This window comes from Cavia porcellus, unplaced genomic scaffold (genome assembly GCF_034190915.1).
Source record: "Cavia porcellus strain 051 isolate PalLab524CR breed Dunkin Hartley unplaced genomic scaffold, mCavPor4.1 scaffold_17, whole genome shotgun sequence".
NCBI classification, from domain to species: domain Eukaryota; kingdom Metazoa; phylum Chordata; class Mammalia; order Rodentia; family Caviidae; genus Cavia; species Cavia porcellus.
Window position 1 is genome coordinate 20,782,128 of NW_026947500.1, and position 20,187 is coordinate 20,802,314.

At 45.1% G+C, this 20,187-nt stretch overlaps 1 protein-coding gene across 6 annotated transcripts in view; it reads right to left on the reverse strand.

The window, feature by feature from the left end:
- Window positions 1-20,018, reverse strand: part of Cdc14b (cell division cycle 14B) — a 76,742-nt gene extending 56,724 nt beyond the window's left edge. For all 6 annotated transcript variants that reach the window (XR_010040064.1, XM_063227373.1, XM_063227371.1 and 3 more), the window contains exon 1: window positions 19,869-20,018. Coding sequence is in view for 5 of the 6 variants with exons in the window: in XM_063227373.1 (XP_063083443.1) it covers window positions 19,869-20,001 (133 nt within the window). In the remaining variant the exon portion in view is untranslated. The remainder of the gene's footprint in view (window positions 1-19,868) is intronic.
- Window positions 20,019-20,187: the final 169 nt, after the last annotated feature.

Consider the following 20,187-nt stretch of genomic DNA (forward strand, 5'->3'; position numbering starts at 1 on the left):
CCTCAGTGTAGATTTTATTGGTTTTGTTCCATATTGTTTTGATCAATTCTATTACACCTGATGATATAGACAACTCAATCTGAAAATAGCAAGAGGCACAATGGTTAACCACTTTTGATCATCTGCTATTCTATTTTTGCATCACGTGCCATGCCCACCCTTCTGTTCTAACTGACTCTGTTTTGCTCAGTCACATTTGTTTTTAATTCTCTTCAAAAAAGTAGTAAGAACCGTGAGAGTAATAAAACCCTAAAAGTCTAATTGTTACTGTAAAAAAGAGAGGAAAGTAAGGTGGACTAAGGGATATAACCGCAGGTATGTTCGAGTGTAGGACGGAAAACCATATAACTGAGCTTTGGTTGGATCATTGAACGGAACTGTCTCCAATTCCACTGTATGAATGTTCACTTTATATGCTTGAATTTAGTGATATGGACAACTGTTTCTGGGAAGATAATGTGTAGCCTGTTAACTGGTGAGTTTGTACTGTATATATTTTTTTCTAGAAATACTGTATTATTTTTACCCTTTTACTGCATTGTTTTTTTCATGTCCTTTTTTTTTTTCTTCTCTCTTTAAATAAAAAAACAAAATAAAACAAAAGACTGACCCAGGTCAGAACTAACCCAGCTCCCCCAAACCATAAACACAAGGCCTGAGAGCATCCAGTTGCTTCTGGGGAATTTAATTGTATCCCTGAACAGAGCTCAAGATGATCTGTACATAACGAAACGTGTAGTACCCACAAAAGTGAAACTTGGCGTGGACTCAGAGATTGCCAGGCACACAGAGACAGAAAAGGATTTTGACTCAGCACGTGAAGAAACAACCCAATCAAACCCAGCACTGATGTGCAAGGTGAATTTAGCAAAAACAAACAAATCAGCAAAAGCCACTGGATGTTCATATGCCTCTTATTCAGTGTGTTGGCTGAGATTAGAGGCGGAACTCTGGCCTGTGAGCACTCACAGCACTGTTGGCCAGAATCATCTCAAAGTGGCCCTGAAGAATGAGTCAGAATTAGCTGAAACCACGTGTGCAGGCACACACAGCTGCAGACCCTTTGCACCACTGAAGGGGGCCTCCAAGGAGGCTTCCTGTTTCAAATTAAGAGCCTCCCAAAAATTTACAAGGCCTGCTAAAAGTGCAGAGTCATCCTGACCATCCCTTTAGGGAACCCAGGCTCCCTCAAGGCTGGGTCACACTAGCTCTGTTTCCCTCTAGAGTGCAGCTACCCAACAGGAGGCAGGTACCACTGCCCACCCGTGGGTGGTGTGGTCAGATCAGCAAGCTTCCTGCCAGAACACTACCAGCCAGTCCCCCCCCTCCACACACACACACCCCAGCCACCGGATCCTGGCTTTGTGGGCTTCTGCAGATGCCTCTTTGGGTTATGCCCAGGGTCTTCCTGATCTGCAGCAAGTCACAACCTCCCAGTCTGTAGATGAACTGATCTGCAAATCGTGAAATACACTTCGGCCGTAGCAAGGAAACCACGGCCGTGTCCACTTACATGATGACCATCAAAAGTATTTTGCCGCAAAAAGAAAGCAGTCACAAGAGCATATGGTTGGGTTTCTGTGAAACATCCCAAACAGGAAATCTGCAATGACAGAAAGATGAGCCTGGGGCTGGCATGGGGGCGACAGGAATGCAGTTCAGTAACTGCTACTGGGCACAAGGCCTTTGGGGGGAAACCTATAATCACATTATGACACAAGGTATACAATTACGCAAATACTATTTGTAAAAAAAAAACAAAACAAAAAACAAAACAAAACAAAACACTTGTAATAGGATTTAAAACCTCAAAGCTCATATTTAAACACTCCAAAAACATACTATTAAAAACTATGAAAACTGAACACACCTGTAATCCTAATATTCGGGAGGCTGAAACAGGAGGATCGATTCGAGTTTGAGGCCAGCCTAAGGTACAAAAATTACACAGAGATCTTATCTCAATAAAACTAAGGGCTGGGGAAATAGCTTAGTGTAAAGGACCTGAGTTTAATCTACAGAGGTCTTACAGAGAGAAAAAAAAAAGTCAATTGAGAATTCAATACACTGGGGGCTGGGGATTTAGCTCAGCGGCATAAGCACCTGCCTTGCAAGCAGGCGGTCGAGAGTTCGATCCCCAGTACTGATAAAAAGATTAAAAAAAAAAAGAGAATTCAATACACTAAGCAAAACTCTTTCAAAAATGAAGCATAATGCAAACATTTTTAAATACTCAAAGGTACAAGTGTTTCTCACCAGCAGAGCAGTTCTGTGAACAACTGTAAAAGGACATCCTCCAGCTAGAAGGAAAGGAAATCTGGATCTACACCAAAGAATAAAGGGCACTGGAAATGTTAGCTACAAATGATAAATACGTGTAAGATTTATCATTATTTAAATTCCTTTAAGTTAAGGGAAGTAATTTTGGGTGTATCACTGTGTTATTGAGTGTGTGATATACGTGAAAGTAAAATCCATGAAAACAATAGTAAGGCCAGGTCAGAAAAAGTGGGAAAAAATATATAAATCTTTAATAACTTTATGGAGTACAACTGTGACTCAAAATTCAAAAGCTGTAAGAAAAAGATTAGCATATTGCTATCAACTACAGGGCAAAAAACACATCACTACCACAAGTAGACGCAAGTCAAACATCAAATAAAGAAATATACTTGTGATTCACCAAGCAAATAATGATTTTTCCTAACGCTGAAAAAGCCTAATGCATAAAAATTGGAAATAGCCAATTGACACTTAGAAAAATGATCATAAGATACAGCCAGTTTCAGAAAGTCAATCTATACTCATAGGAAATACATGAATGAAAACTACTGTATGAACTTTCATCTAACCAGTTGGCAAAGATCTAAGTTTAGTATGTTGAATTTATAAAGAAATATAAATTCTCTCAAACTGGTTATGGTGCACAGGCCTGTAATCCCAGCACTCAGAAGGCTGAGGCAGGAGGACTGTCAAGAGTTCAAGGTTGGCCTGAACTACACAGTGAGATCAAGTCTGTCTGGAGACAAAGAAAGTGATACATATTACTAGTGGTCATACAGATGGCACAGCTGGGACTGTGACCCATTCCCTTCACCTGAACTTCAGCAACCCTAGGACCAACACACGTTCCCCCACCACCACTTTTCTGGTACTGCAGATCCAACATAGGACCTCAGGCTTGGCAGGCAGGCACTTATGCCACTGAGCTGAATCCCTGGCCCTGCTCCCCCTTTCTTAAGTCCCACTACCAAGGAACAGAGAGATAAGAAAAAAAGATCCAAAACAAAAAGAATGAAAAGAAAAGAAAAACAAAGATCCCTGGAATATTCCAGAAAGTCTCAAACCAAGATTACACAGGCAGGGATGCATGCGGTACCTACCCATGTGACGGGCAATCGCCTTCTTTCACGTGGAGTTCAAGGTTCTGCATCTCATACATCCAATTATAACACTGAGTTACGGGAAAGGACACGCAGAGCAGACACAGCTGACCTGACTCAGCACCCCGCCAATCAGGAGTATTCCTGAGGATCCTTGGGAAGCACTCTGGGCCCTGCACCAACATTTTAAATTCTTTTGGTGGAGGACAGGTACTGGTACTCAAACTCAGGACCTTATGCTTGGCAGGCAGGTGCTCTGCCACGGAGCTAAATCCCTGGCTATATGTTAAATTCTTAAATCCGACCGTTAGACTGTCAGCGCTCCTCCCCTTTTCCGCCCACTCTGGGCATACCTGTACCTACCTAAGTGCACTTCCTTACCCCTTGCTGCCTTTTCCTTACCATTGTGTGCCGCCTCCAATTCTTCGTTCTCTGCACACAAGAACCTAGAAACTCACCCAGGACCCCATCACCCACAGGAAAAGTAGGGTATTGGTATAACGTCCTTCAAAATTAACAATACAGGCAGGTACCTCAAACTACAAGTGCCCCCAGGACTCAGTCCCATATCTCCTTTATGTATGTGTAATGATGTTTGTATCAAGTTATTCGGCAATTATTTTTACAGACAGCTGCAGATTGAAAGCAATCCAAGTGAAAATCAATAAGGGTTTGATTATAAAGCAAAACTATGATCCCATTAAAATGAAATGCTCAATGAAGTTGAAAGCTCTCCAAGATATATCATAGTTCATCAGTTCTAAAATATACGTATTTTCCCATTTGAACATTCTGAAATCTTATGATCAGTGACCTACAAATCATAACTAGAAACCTGTTTGTTTCCTTCAGAGTACTTAAAATCACAGTTGTACACTGCTGTATTTTAGAGTCGATATCAGATGAGAACAGCAAGTGCAGGATCGTGTAGAATCAATATGGTACCCAACATGCACAGTGGCACACACCTACAATCCCAGTGCTCAGGAGGCAGGAGGATTCTTGCAAGTTCAAGATCAGCCTGGGCTACAAAAGTGAGTTCAAGGCCAACCTGAACTGCATAATGAAACCCTGTCTCAGACCAAAGGGGGGGGGGGGACCTTTATAGTTCAAGAGGCATATTTAATGCAATGTCTACTAACAACAAAAAAAAAGCATGAATGAAAAATCTAAGGAAATACAGGAATTTATTTAACAGTTCACATCCAAGGTTGTCTTCTTAGTTGTGAAAGATGAACTATGTTAATGCAAGGCATTAAAGGTGGGACTGAGTGTGGTACACAGCCCTGCAGACCCATTTGGGAAGCTGAGGCAGGATGCCAGTTTGAGGCCAGCTTGGACTGCATAGTGAGTTCAAGGCCAGCCTGAACAGCCTACTGAGACCTTGTCTCACACCCCCGACATCTCAAAACACGTAAAAATGCAAACCCAGTGCTACACACCTACAATCACAGTTACTTCAGAAACTGAGGCAAGGAGATCACAAGTTCAAGGCCTCCCTGGGGAACACAGTGAGATCTTATTTCAAAAAAAGGCCTAGGAATGTAACTCAGTGGCAAGGAACTGGGTGCAACACCCCCCCCACCCCAATTTTTAAAATTCTAGAGGGAAAGATGAACAACTAAAATCTGTAGAAAATAAAAGGAGTGCAAAGAACTGAATGGATACAGGGAGAGAGGGCCAATGCAGGACTCTTCCCTTGCACCTGTGTGGTGAAGTGTATGAATTTACCTATCCAAAACATCAGTATAAAAAAATGACTCAGGGGCTTAAGGACACGGGGATGTTAAACAGAGCCTGTATTTACAAACTCGAGCCTGTAGGAGGAACACATGACTTGACTAAGGAAGGGATCCAGGACGCCCCCCTAAAATTCTCTACCAAGTTTTATGCAAGTGAATTTACATACATCTTTCTCTGGAGAGGCTCCTTAGGGAACACTGTGCTTCTGGTACAACGGAATCAATGATATGATTCCAATAGTGTGCGTGCAGAAAGGTAAAGACCTAATCGTATTTACATTCCTTATCTTGGGGATATAAAAACATTTGTCTATAGGGATAACGATGTGTGTAAATATCCACCGAGGAGCTGGGAAGCTGAGCGTGGTAGCCATTAATGCTGCTGCCAAGTATTTCTGGTTCCCTGCCTAACCGGTCCATTCCAGTCCCTTCCCTGCAGGCTGAGACCATCTCATGAACACTGGCCCGAGAGCTACGATCAAGGCCTTTATCCTGTGGAGCACAGGAACCAGAAATATAGAGGTCCCTGAGCAATTAATAAGTCCCTGCTGCCTCACCCCCACCCCCAGAATTAAAATTTGAAGCTCCGCCCATCTGGGAGGCTTTTTGTTATGCCAGCATAACCAAGTCTAAACTAAACTGATCAACTTCCCACCCAATAGGATGGCTGATCATTTTTCCTCTCAACTCTCAAGTGCTGTTTTTAAAAAAGAAACTGAAGCTCCGGGTCACCCAGGCCTGGACCCGGATCTTTGCATCAGACGCTGACTGCAGAGGTTGTTAAAATTCTGTCTCAGCCCGAAGCAGCTTGAAGCCATCATGATTAAGTCTCCCTGTCTCCTCCGGTTCCAATTCCGGCTGAGGCCGTGCAGAAAAGCAGGCTGCGGAAGAGCAGGAGTAAAAGGGGGGTGGGGTGGGGGCGGCTGCCCCGACTAGGCTGTGCACACGGTTGGGGGTTTAATTCCCCAGGTTATAGATAGAACTGGTACATTTTTCTTGGCATTGTAGAGCATGGAAGGCAAGAAAAAACAAAGAAAACGGCCTTTACTGAGGGCACGAGAGGGCTGCAGATGAGTGCAGGGGCCCAAGGCAAAGAAGCAGGGTGGGCCTTTATGTGGTTTGACAGAGGGTGGAGTTTGAGGGGGCGGGCAGAGTGACGTATTGACAGCTGATTGGGTAGACACTGGCGCACACGCAAAACGCCACACGCGCAGCCGAAAGTTCAATTTCAGGCTTGGAAGAAGGCGGAAATCAGCACTGCTGGGCTTGCAGTTTTCTATGGACAGAACACACCAGCTTAGAGAGGGCCCAGAAAGTCCCTATGATGGCATTAGGGGCTTAGTAAGGACAGAAGGAGCTGGCTTCCCGGCTTGCTGAATGTGATGCCTTTCCACCGTTATAACCCAGCAAAAAGGCCCTCGTCACATGCCAAATGGATGCCAGCGCCGTGCTCCTGAATTTCCATGTGTCCAGAACCACAAGTCAAATAAATTGCTCTTCTTTATAGAGCACCTGGTCTCGGGTATTCTGTTACAGCACAGATAGTGGACTGGGATACATATCTTAGCTCTCTGGACAGATGAAAGGTTAGTGAGAAAGACCAATTCTAAAGTAGCAAAACAGGAAGCCAGGTAACAGCAGTGTGTCTCAGTCTGTATGTCTTACTCTTGTATCTTTTGACTTGGGGACATGCATTAACTATGCGAAGTTAAACACAGTAAAGCTGGTGTGGTGGTGCACATCTGTAATCCCAGCACTCAAGAGGCTGAGGCCTCAAATTCGAGGGCAGCCTAAATTATGCGGTCAGAGTTCAAAGTCTTCCTGAACTGCATGGTGAGACTCTGTCTCAAAAAACCAAAGTAAATATACAAATAAATAAAATGAAAAACTTAAAAAAAAGGGCAAGCTTAGGTGAAGGGGTCTAGAGGATCACCTGGTGGTCACCTCTGAAGGACATCTGGGCTGAGTATGTAGCACAGTGGCAGAGTAACTGCATGCTGGGCTCAACCCCCAGCACCACACTCAACACACACTTTCATTCTCTCTCTCTCTCTCTCTCTCTCTCTCTCTCTCTCTCTCTCTCTATATATATATATATATATATATATATATCACACACACACACACACACACACACACACACACACACACACACACAGAAAGCCTTAGAAGGTCCCTGGGTGGACCATGTCTTAAACCCAGAATCGTGAATGCATCTCAAGTGAAGGAGCAGATGTAAAGTGGCAGGGAAGGAGATCACCAACACTACTCATCCCAGTAAACTCAGCTGGGTGACTCTCAAATAAGTTACTTATTTGGGGGTAGGGGTGCTCTCCGTGGCACTGCAGCTCAGTGATACCACACACAATTTGCTTGGCACCCAGGAAGTCCAGAGTTACAGGTTTGAGCCTCAGCACTAGGAAAAAGAAAGCCAAGGAAAAAAAGATTTTTTTTTATTATTATGAATGTTACTGGTACTATTTTAGGGGTACATTTTTGCCACACATAATGATCACACTCATTATAGGGAGTGTGCACTTGTACATAATATACCTTAATTTTTCTCCTGTTTACCTCCTTTCCCTTCAATCTTCTTCCTCTCACCATTTACAAAACTTTGTTTCTATTGTTTTCCTTCCATAAAGATTGATTTTTTTTCTAATGCTTCCAAAGTCAAAGGCTTTCATTACTGAATCTTGATCCCGACCCCTGAAGAAGGGTTCAGCATGGTTACATTACATTGCATCTTTTCTAGGATTAGCAGTGTGAGTTATTGCTCCCTTGCACTAAGAAAATGGACTAAAATTATTCTTTCCAACAAAGGAGAAACAAAAGGTACGAAGCACTGCTTTAGTGATGGTGGGGAAGCAACTAAAAATAAACCTTGGGAAAACAGCCCTTAGTTATACCCCATCCAGGAACCTGTGATTTCCCAGCATGTAATTCTTTGGGCAAGCACAGCATAGAGGATAAAATTCCTGGGCGTTAAACAGCGGGAGCGGATTATCCTACAACAGTCCCCAAAGTGCCAAGTACTTTTCCTCCCGCCTTGTTAGAAACCCAGGGCCCCTGGGTGCTTGACTCTGCCCACACACATTCTCTGCTTAGCTGCACAGAAGATGATCCACATTCACAAGCTGGAAATCGCCACCATTGTAATTCTTCAGGACGCTGATGACACAATGGCCCTTCAAGCCTGCTAGCAGCAGTGATGTTTGTAAAGCTGTTCGTGAAAATCAAACTGCTTCCAAGTTCTTAATTGCATCCTGATTTTTATTGTTTCCTTAAACACTTCCTTCAAGGTAGCCTCCTCAAGCTGGCCATTTGAGCATCCAACCCAGCACTCTCCTATTGGGTCTAACACACCCGCCACCCTGGCACAGCCCTGGCACATGACTGCCTTTGGGCACATCAGCTGTCCCCAGGGGACCCACCCCAAACCCTCAGTGTTAAGGGTATAGCACAGTGGGGGCTGGGGATTTAGCTCAGCGGCATAAGCACCTGCCTTGAAAGTATGTGGTCCCGAGTTCGATGCCCAGTACCGATAAAAAAGACCAAAAAAAAAGGTATAGCGCAGTGGCAGAGCGTTTGTCTAGCATCCTCAGAGGCCCTGGGTTCTGCAGGGCATGGCGACAGACGCCTGTAATCATAGCGTTTGGGAGACTGAGGCAGGAGGATCACCGCAGACCAGCCTGAACTACATAGTGAGACTCTGTCTCGAGAAAACCAAGACAAAATCAAAGCCCTGGATTCTGCCCTAGAAACACACACTCTTTCTCTCTCTCTCTCTCTCTCTCTCTCTCTCTCTCTCTCTCTCACACACACACACACACACACACACACACTCCTACCAGAACAAAAGGCAGTGACAACACCACACTGGACTAAAGTAATGGTTGAGAACCCACTAAGAATGTCATATTAGCTTCCATTATAGCACACGTCTTTATTTTGGAAATTCCCCAAACTGTCCCACTAAGTAAAAACTTCCTTAAGAGCTGTCATCATCCACCTCCAGCATAGATGGGAGGAAAAAAGAAAAGAAAAGGAAAAAAATGTAAAAAGGAAGCTGGAAGCGAGTGTCTTCTGAATCCACAAATTTAAACTCTGAAAAGGCATTTGATCAAACCACCTGAACAACCCCTCGTCCATAAATAAAGGATGTGTGGAGGTCCATCTTCCGTTTCCTGCCCTCTCCAGGAAAAGACTTCATTAAGTACTTATTGCATTTCGAAGTGAAGCTGTGATTTTGTTCAGATTAGCCATCATTTCACCATGCTTGCTCAAGGTCCTGTAAAAGCACTGTGGGACAGCTCTGGGGACACAAGAAGAGGCTGTGTCTGGAGCCTGTCCCCACACCCAGCGGCACCCCACCCCCACCCCCCTTGCTACCGCAGGACGGGCACTGCTGTGCCCAGCAGAGAGCAGGCTTGGGCTGTGGCACAGTGAGGAATGCTGGAATGTAGAGATTTATGCATTCCTGGGCAGTTCCTGTTAGTTCCAGGGGTGGCACCAAGAAAAGCTTTAAAACCCCTCCAATGTGCTGGGGACGAGCTCAGGGGTGTAGTGCTTGCCCAGTAGCCCTGAGGCCTGAGTTCCATCACGAGTACCAACACCCTCCAGAAGCCTAGAACCCAGCTCAACCTCCTGTGCCAGAATACCATTGAAGAGGCACTGAATTTTCAGAACTTGTGTGTGTGTGTGTGTGTGTGCGCGCGCGTGCGTATGTGTGTGAGACAAGGTCTCCCCTTTGCAGTTCAGACTGGCCTTAAGCTCACTTTATAGCCCAGGCTGGTCTCGAATCCACAAGGATCCTCCTACCTCAGCCTCCTGAGTGCTAGGATTACAGGCATGCACCATCACTCTCTCTCTCTCTCTCTCTCTCTCTCTCTCTCTCTCTCTCTCTCTCTCACACTCTCTCTCACACACACACACACACACACACACACACACACGCTTCAGAATGAGAGACATTTTACTCTGGAGGCCCTCTGCGCAACATGGGATGGGGGAGGGGGAAGGGGAAGCACCCATGTGTCACGGTCACATCCCCCGCCAGAGACCCGCAGTTAGGTCTGAAATCTCCATTGCAATTCTTGTAGCAACCACTGCAATGATGAGGCCATAAAATGCAGTCACAGGTGTATCGTGCTTGAGTCAGTACAGTTCAAAATTAGAATCTATTAACCATGGAGTTAGAACCCTAGCACCAGCTGTGTTAGGCAGCTACATCAAAGCTTTTTGGCATCATGCTGTCAAAAAGAAGACACTAAGAGGCTTCCATTTCATACAGAGGAGCTTCTAACAAGCTATATAATGACAGCATTAAAAAATAAATTCTGAGGGCAATTTTTATTTGTGTGTGTTCTGGAGACAGGGTTTCACTAGGTAGTGCAGGCTGGCCTTGAACTGACTATGTACCTGGCAGGCCTCAAACTTGTGGTAATACTCCTGCCTCAGCCTCCAGTGCTGCCATTATAGGCATGTGCCACTGCCACCACTGCCATCACCATCACCTCACCCAGCTCTCTAACAGCAGTTTGTGAACAGCTCTCAAAGAGTTAAGACCATTAATTTAAATTCTGTTCTACATTCGTGTCAAAGCACTTGTTCCTCGTACCCATAAAGAATGTGAAAATTGAAATGCTTTTTGGTTGAAGTCACGCATACCAAACCCAATTCCTGAAATATTTAGCAATCTTAATCTGTAGGGCCTTCAATTTCAGCAGGAATACTCAATTCAAAAACGTTTCTACATATATAATTACAGCAATCTTTATATGCACATCTTTATATACATTTATGCGTGTAATTACATCTTACCAGGAATAAACAAGAAATCTCATTTTAAACCACCTCCTTTGGGATACCCTGAGATTAGATAACAAATTAATTGCAACGCAGACCTTTCACTTTGGTTCTTAGCACAGATGGCTTTTGGTTAAGTCACTAACTAGATGGTTCACTCTATTAAAATAAAACTTTTCCTTCGTTTCTTTCAAAATCAAGCTGTGCATGAATGAACACAGGAGAAGAGACAACAAAACAAAGATCATTTTTACCAAACATTGGGGGAAAAAAACTTTAACTTTGTGTTGGGATGTTCAGGTGATTTTTCCAACATGAAATTCAAGCTGACACTTTCCGGGAAGGGAAGAAAGCATGGGTGATTGTTTCCTGATGGCTTCCTCCTGTCTGCATTGAGATGCTAAGTGAAGAGTCCATTCCTGCTGTTTGGGGAAGGGGCAGCTGTAAACCTGACAGCCCCCCACCAATCTCCTTCTTTTCCTGCTGACCCAATTCGTCCCTCAAAGTAGTTGCTCAATAAATACTGGTTGAATAAACATATTAATTCCACCAAGCAATTCACAACTGCGTATACATGAACAAGACGCAGAGCGTGAGTCAGCTGAGATGGTCCCGAAAAGAAGGGCTTAGCAAAACTTCAGAGTGTGCAGTGAGGTAGCAGCTTTATGGATTGGGGATAAAACAATCAATGTTATAAATGGCCCAGCAGTGCCAAGAAGGTAATTTTACTTTCAAATGAGAACTTGAAGGAACAACAAATACCATCCATGTCGGGAACAAGATGTTTTTCTTTTGTGAAAAAGTACACTGCTGACAAAATTTTAACAGTAGAAAAGTGAGCTGTCCGGAGCAACTATTTTGAAGATAACAATATGCAATATAACCACCACTGTTAAGTTCCTATCATCTTGTTGAAATCCTGTATTGCTATTGTCTGTTGTCATTTTGCTTTTGTTGCTTTTTAATGGTTACTGTGCTTCTTGATTTTAACACCAAGTACATTAGAAAAGAAAGTTATGAAATACCCTCATATCTTTCCTTAATTAGACAAATAAGACAGAATAAAACCAAAAATAAATAGAAGCAAATAATAAAGGTCAGAAAACACAATCCCTCATCAAAATGCCAACACCATTTTTGATGAAAATTAACATTTTGATTCTTACATTTCTGTAGAAATACCAAAGACTCAAAATTCTCTAAACAACTTTGATAAAGGGAACAAAATTAGAGCTCCAACCCTCGCCAGTCCCACAGCTTATCACAGAGTTATACCAATCATGCCAAAACGGCATTGAGACCAAGACAGACAAACCACCAAGGTACCAATATGAAGTCCCAAAATAGACACCCATATGACGGACAACTGATTTCTGGGAAAGATGCAAAAGCAATTAAGTGGGGGCTGGGGATTTAGCTCAGTGGTATAAGCGCCTGCCTTGCAAGGAGGCAGTCCTGAGTTCGATCCCTGGTACCGATAAAAACGAAAAAGACAAAAAAAAAAAAAAAAAAAAAAAGCAATTAAGTGGAGAAAGAATTCTATCATCAATAAATATACTGGAACAACTGGATGTCCACAGGCAAAAAACCCAAACCCACATCAAAAATTTCTTAGGACATCCAAAAGTCAGCTCAAAATGGCTTACAGTGGATACAGTAAAGGCCAGTGTGACCGAGTCCTTGCTTTTGCTGAGTCATTCTCTCTGGGACAAAAAGATGAGGACGAGGTGTAGAAGGGAAGGCAGAACCTAGAGAGGTGTTCAGTGAAGGGAGACATTGAATCTGCTTCTGAACGGGCCATGTACATGACGAGGAGGCCATGCTGCTGCTTTTTTTTTTTTAACTAAATCAACTATGTTTATATACATTTACATACACATATACATGTTTTTTTCAGCTTGTCACACTAATGAAATACAATACTTAAACATGTATGTCTTTATTTTACTATATAAGTATGTTCTCAGGGCACAAACAGTTACCTATAAAAGTGTCCAGTTTATCATTCTTTATGGCTGAGTAGTATTCTATTGTAGAGAAATACCACATCTTTTTTTATCCATGCCTCATCCATTGGCATTTAGGTTGTTTCCAAGATCTGGCTATTATAAACATGGGTGCACATATATCACCATGGTATATCTTCAGTTCTTTTGGGAAGATACCCAGAAGGGGAATAGCTGGGTCAAATGGGACCTCTAATCCTAGGTTTTTGAGGAATCTCCTCACTGATTTCCACAGTGGTTGCACCAGTCCGCATTCCCACCAACAGTGGAGAATGGTTCCCCCCCCCCCCAGCATCTGCTATTGGTGGATTTCATAATACTAACCATTCGGTCTGGGATGAGGTGGAATCTCAGGGTTGCTCTAATTTGCATCTCTCGAATGACCAGTGCTGTCAATACAACTTTTCATATAAAGACAAATTTTAACTTTGCTCACAAACACATCAAAGGCACTTACAGTGATATAAAACTGAACCTGCCAACTGCAACTAAATGCGACAAGGGAATAGCAGGGGACGGAACCAAGAACTACAACCAACATGGAATTCTGCAGTGCAAAACCACCAGGGAGAAGAACTGCACAGCCGTCAAGGGTCTGAAGACCTTTAGTAGAGCAAAATCCATGGAATGCTATAGAAAGACAGAGAGAGAGAGACAGACAGAGAGAGAGAAAGAGAGAGACAGAGAGAGAGAGAAGGGCGGAAAACTTTCCAATGAACCAGATTCCAGGTGAGATGTACAACTCTAGTTCAACATCCTGGAATCCAGGAAGCTTAGGACCAATTTTATTTTGGGAAATGTTTTCTACAGCAATCCCTGCCCACCACTGGACATTCATGTTTCTTGTAAAAGGAGAAATTAAATGACTAACTGTGGAAGCCAAAAACCAAGATTGAAGGAAACACTGCTGTGTTGCTTAGCTCCTGCTGAACCAGCATCTATGGCTCTGACTCAGTTTCTTCCTTTTCATCCACACGGAGTCCTGTACCCACTCCCCTTCCTCATAAAGGTGCATCTCAGCCAGAGGAGACCTCATGTCAGGAAGCTGAGGCAGGAGGATCACCATGAGCTTAAGGCCCATCTGGGCAACACAGTGAGTTCAAGCCAACCTGCACTACAGATACAGAATCAGACATTGTCTCTGAATTTTCTTTTAACAAAGGAGACCCAGCTTTGAGATGTTCAGATGAACAAGATCTCCATATTTTTCATTTCTACTTATGGATTATTATTCTAGGGCAAAAGACCTTAAGCGATTTACCTACGCAAAGAATTCTGTAGCTAGAATGGGAAGGAGGGAAATAAAAACCTGCTTATTAAAATTAATTTTTCTCAGTGCAGTAAAATCTAGGTTCAAAGATACAATTTACTTACAATAACTGAAGCGTCTGCCTTTGTTGAGTATTGGGAAAGGTCTTGGAAAAAGCAATGGGCATTAGAAACAGAAAGCCCTGCCTGCCAGGAGCAAGCAGCACCCAGCATCAAATTTTGCTGCCTTGAATGAACAGACCTGGCAGGGGAGAGAGCTCAGCAGCAGCAGCACAGTGCCTGCCTGACAAGCACAAGGTCCCGAGTTTGATTCTCAGTACAAAAAAAGGGTGGGGAAGGGGATATAGTTCAGTGGCACAAGTGCCTTCCGAGCAAGCTCCAGGTAGTGAGTCTTATCAGGTACCAAAAAAACAAACAAAAAACCTCGGGGACAAGACCAGGGCACAGTTAGGAAAAACTTGCCTCCATAGCTGGGTGAGCCCTTGGGACACTGTGGCAGAGGATGGCTGTGAGCCTAAGGCCATCATAGGCAAACAGTGGGTTCAGGCCGGCCTGGCCTACATGGCGAGACCTGGTCTCACCCTCTGCATGTCTGTTCTCCGTTCTCCTCTACCTGTGGCTTCCTCGGAGCAGTTACATCTTTAACCAGAGCTGATCCCCTCCACTTGGCTGCCTTCACACCAGGGCAGCCTGCAAGCCCTGCAAGCCTTCCTGAGAACAGAAACAGAAGCAAGAACGAAACCGCTGCCTGCTTCACTCCCCTCCTGCGAGCTCCCCAGGCGGCGCCAGGCCTGCACCGGGAGGGAGCCGGCTGCCTCCGGCCACGCTGACTCACGCAGCCCGGTGCAGCGACGCGGATGGGGAAATGTGCGCTGTGGGCTCGGAAAAAGCCTGGACCGGCCCGGCGGTGCATCCCGCTGCTGTCACCCCGGGAGCGAGCTGGGAAGAATGCTCGGCACATACATCCCCTTCACCCCATTTTCACGGCCCATCTCACCAAATGACACTGGGGCTGCAAAAGGTCGCTGCTTGTCACCGAGCTGGTCAGCCCTGGGCAAGCACGGCTTCTTTCCCCAGCTCCCCGCCGACCTCGCTCGCTAGCCTGTCAGCCTCCCTGAAGCAGCTCTGGGAAACTCAGCAAATTCTGTCTCCCCAAAGATCCCCCTACCCCATGGCCTAGTCCCTAAAGTCCCTCAGGGCCTCCAGGGAAGCAGAGAGCTTCCCAACACTGCTCAGCTTTACCCTTCCAAGTATTCTTAATTATGCATTTGTTGGATGAATGACACATCTGGAAAAAGGGGCTGTAAAGTCAATCTAGAAAACACAATGAGCTCAGCAGGACCTGAATTGTTTTTGTTTTGTTCATTTGTGCAGATTCTCTAAGTAATTATTCATCCCTTTGGGGCAGGGGAGATAGCTCAGCAGTCCCAAGTCTTGAGTTTGACTCCTGGTACCAAAAAAAAAATTATTCATCCCTTTAAATTCAACTTTACACGCAGGCTGATGGTGTATCCTCATAAGCCCAGTACTCCAGGAGGCTGAGGCAGGAGGACTGCAAATTCAAATACAGCCCTGGCAATGCAATAACTTAACAAGAGGCCATCTCAACATAAAAAATTAAAAAAAAAAAAAAAAAAGAGGTAAAGCATACAGCTCAAAGTAAAGGTCTTGGGGTTCCATCCCCAGAACCAGAAACAAAAATTTATACTTCACAGATACTAGGCTATTTGCTAAAGTAGCACAGGACTAACTAGCAGATGTTGTATAAGCCATGTATGTAACAACTTTGTGAAGCAGCTTCAGCTGGTGGGAGAATAACAGTCACCAGCTCTCTGGGAGGCTGAGGCAGGAGGATCCAAAGCTTAAGCCCAGCATGGATAACTCAGCGATTTAGCAAAAACCTTGCTTCAAAATAAAAAGCAAAAAAAGAGACTAGGGACAAAGTGACATTTGAAGGCCCATCAAAGAAACCATAGGTTTGGACACCTCACTCATCTCTGGGCCTTGGGGTCCTTATCAGGAAAAAAGGAGGATTGTTTTATCTCCAAATGACCTTTTGACATTCTTGGTTAGTGGTTTGGGTTTTTTTTTTTTTTAAAAAAACAGGGCCTCACTATGTACCTTCAAACTGGCCTTGAGCTCAAAGCAATCCACTTGCTTCAGCCCACTGAGTGTTGGGATTATAGGCCTGAGGTCCCACGCCCAGCCCAGCTCAAAGTTCTTTGAAACACACAGACACTCAGGTCCTATCAGATTTCCAAAGACTATCAGAATTTTCAAGAAATGTCATTTGTCCACACTCGTGTCTTCTTTTCATCCTAAAAATCCACAGTATGGTTGCAGTCCAGCTCTCTGTGGACTGACAGGAGGTCAGATGTAGCCAGCAAAATGTGTCCCCCACTCAAGGCAAGGAGCAATTACAATCTTCACTGACTGGTAACTCTGGGCATGAAACTGGCTCCAGCGCAGCCCGATCACCCGTCTCCCCTCCAGCTCCCTGGGAAGCCCCAGGAACAGGACTTAAAGCAGGTAAATAACACAAAGCTACAGCAGTGAAGGTAGGAAAAATTAACCAAGCACGCAAATCACCAAAACACGGGGCCAAGAGTACAGCTTGCCGGCATGGCACCTGTTTGGCAAGCGTGGGGTCCTGGGTTCAACTCCTGATTCCAGAAAGAAAAAAAAAACCCATAAATTCATATACATAAATTATGCAGTAATTTAAATATGCAGAAGTAAGTTACAGGTGTGGCTGGGGATTTAGCTCAGTGGCATACGCACCTGCCTGGTAAGTACAAGGTTGTGAGTTCCTTCTGATACCACCACCACCAAAAAAAAAGTTACAGGCAAGAAGGCAAATGCACTCCACATACTTTGATGAGCTTCAACTTCCGGAACTCTAATCTAGCACAACATGACACTTGACAAAAAATAAATTTCTTTTTCTCCTTGACTCAGTAACTCTATGCAACAGCGTTCCCTTTCTATCCAGAAAACTATACTTCTATCACAGCAAACCATGAATATGTATGAGTATTTTACACAGTAAGCATTCAATAAATACTTCTTGAATTAATGAATAAATTTACCCTGTCTAATGATGTCTGCTGTGAATTTTAAAGATCCTAAAGAGGAAGCAGAGGACAGTGCTGTATCTGACTGATTGCACTTGGTAAGAATCCAACATACCATCAATTACCAGTGCTTTAAAATGCCCATCTTGACCTTGACTAGTTTCTGCCATAGAATTATTTATTGTTACAAACACTACTTGAAAGCTGAATCAAGGAGCCAGGTGTGGTGGCATACTCCTGTAATCCCAGCACTCTGGAGGCTGAGGCAGGAGAATCACTTCCAGTTGGTGGTCAAGTCTCTTCTACATAGTGAGGAAGTTCAAGGTCAGCCTGAACTGCATGGCGAGAACCTGTGTCAAAACAACAACACAGAACCAAACCATTTCAGCCCCTTGGTAAGAACTATGAGCGACCAGGCTGATACGCAAATGAAACCTCAATTAGAGTGGAAACATTAAGCAATACTGAACATATACCAAAGGATCACCAAAAGAAAAATAGGTGTGAAACAACTACACACACAAGACGGCCTGAGATCTACAGGAATTCAATTTACAGATTTAACAAGCTGCTATGAAAAGGTCGAGAGCCAAACCAGGCATGGTGCCAGGAAAAGAGGGCTGAGCATGTAACAGTGTGAAGGTCCTGGGTGCATGGTCCAATATCACCAAAAAATAAATACAACAAAACATGGAGTTACCACGTGATCCAACTGAAAACAATACACGAGCAAAAACTCACAGCATTGTTCTTCACATCCCAAAGCCTAATGTCGTACTGATGGACGGATAATTCCATACATCCTCCTGCATGGTCACACACATAACACTAAGGCCTCTGCAGCCACTTGAAATACGACTAGCAAACTCTCAGACCCTCACTTACTTATTACTAACAAAATAAATTTCGATTCAGCCAAAGAACATAATACCTTGCAGCCTGTGAGGAAAGAGCTGTAGGGATGGCGCAGATTTCTAGAAACTCAGAACATGCATAAAGAATCCAAGAAGAAAAAATGACTAAGAAGGGAAACAGTATTAATACAGGGCTGATCAACAAAAGTATTTAAACCTGAAAAATGTATTACATTTTTCAGTCACATGGGGCCGGGGATATACAGCTCAGTAGCCTAACCACCTGCTAGGCAAGTACAAGGTCCTGAATTTGATTCCTGATACCATTAAAAAAAGCAAAAGGCACATTGCCCTCAGTACCCCTCTAGGTCCTCCCCATTACTTCGAATACACTCATCCCATCCTTCTTGCCACTTGCTGCAGCAGTTGGAAATCTTTTCATGTCTTTACAAGTTTATAATGAACAAAAATTAAGGAGTCAATGGTTGGGGGCTTGGGATTTAGCCCAGTGGCAGAGGTGCCTGCTGGGCAAGAACGAGATTATAAGTTGAATTCTCATATCATAAAAAATAAATAAATAAAAAGAAATCAATGGTTTTGAGGAAAGCAAGTTGGGAAGGCAGGACCAGTGGTCTATTGCTAAGCACAAGGCCTCAAAGCCTTCCCCACAAGACTAATAAAAGTTAAAAGTAATCTGAACTCTACAGCCAGTTACTTTGTTCTGTGTATTATCACCCTAAAACTCACGTGTTTTAACGGCATTTTTCCAAGTAACCAAGACTATCACTGAAGGACACCTGGAGAAACTGACCACAACCCTTAGTCACTCAGAGCTACCGTATCTTGGGTCTGGTACCTTCCACTACCCGCCCTTGTAACCTAACAGCACTTTTATATTATTTATGATTTTATATTAACTTAAAATGAACCTTGGTTTCCAGGCTGCCTATCAATCTGACATACACTTCCTACTGCACTTTTGTGTTTGCCTAAATATTTGCTTAATGAATGTTCTCACCTTCAGCTTAACTGGCTTATCAAAGGGTAAAGGCAGGGGCGGGAAACTTGTTTATAAAAACCTCACAAGTAGCCAGGCGCGACAATGTGCGCCTGTAATCCCAGCATTCTGGGAGACTGAGGCAGGGGGATCCCAAATCCAAACACAGCCTGGCCAATTTAATGAGCCTCTCTCAAGAGAAAATGAAAAAAAGAAGAGGGCAAAAAAGAAAAGAAAATGAAAATGAAATCACGCCGAGGTTGCCAGGATCCAGCACACTGCGAATCCCTTGATCCCGGGAGCCGGTCCAGCGGTTCCACCGCGCACCAGCGCACACCAATCGCTCAGCCGATGCCCTCGCCCCTCCCGACAGACCCGTAGCTGCACGCCTGGGCTTCCCCGGTCTCCTCGGCGGCAGGACTCGCGCACTCGGGCACCATCACCACAGGCTGCCGTCCCGCGAGCTCGGCCGGCCCGTTTTCCACAAAGTGACAACTCTGGGCGGGCGGCACGCCGGCTGACTGGAGCGGACGCCTCCGACGCGACACCCCCGTGCCTTGGGGAGCACCGGGGAGGGGCCCGGGGCCTGGTGGGCGAGGAGGTGTCGGCGCGGCGGCGGGGGGAGCGGAATGGCTGGGAGATCGGTCCGGGGTATCCGGCAGCGCGCCGCCCGCAGGCGCTGGCCGGGCCCGCGCCTGGAAAGGTGACCCCGGCGGCCGGGGGGAGGGGGCTCACCGGTGACGTCCAGGTACAGGTTTTCGCGGGGCTCCGCGCGGCGGCTCCTCTTCCCTGCGCGCGCGGCCGCCGAGCAGCGCAGCGAGCAAGGGGGCGCGGCCCATCCCGGCCGCCGCTCGCCCTTCCGCTTCATGGAGGCGGCCGCGGCGCGTCAGGGTGTCGCCACCATGGCCCGCGCTAGCCCCGCACACGCACAACGACGACGCCCCCGCCCCCAAGGCCAAGGGCGCCGCTGCTGCGGGCTGAGCCGCGCGGACCAGCTCTTCGCGTCGCGGAGCCCGGGACCCCAGGACAAGGCTCCGCGGCGCTTCATTCACAA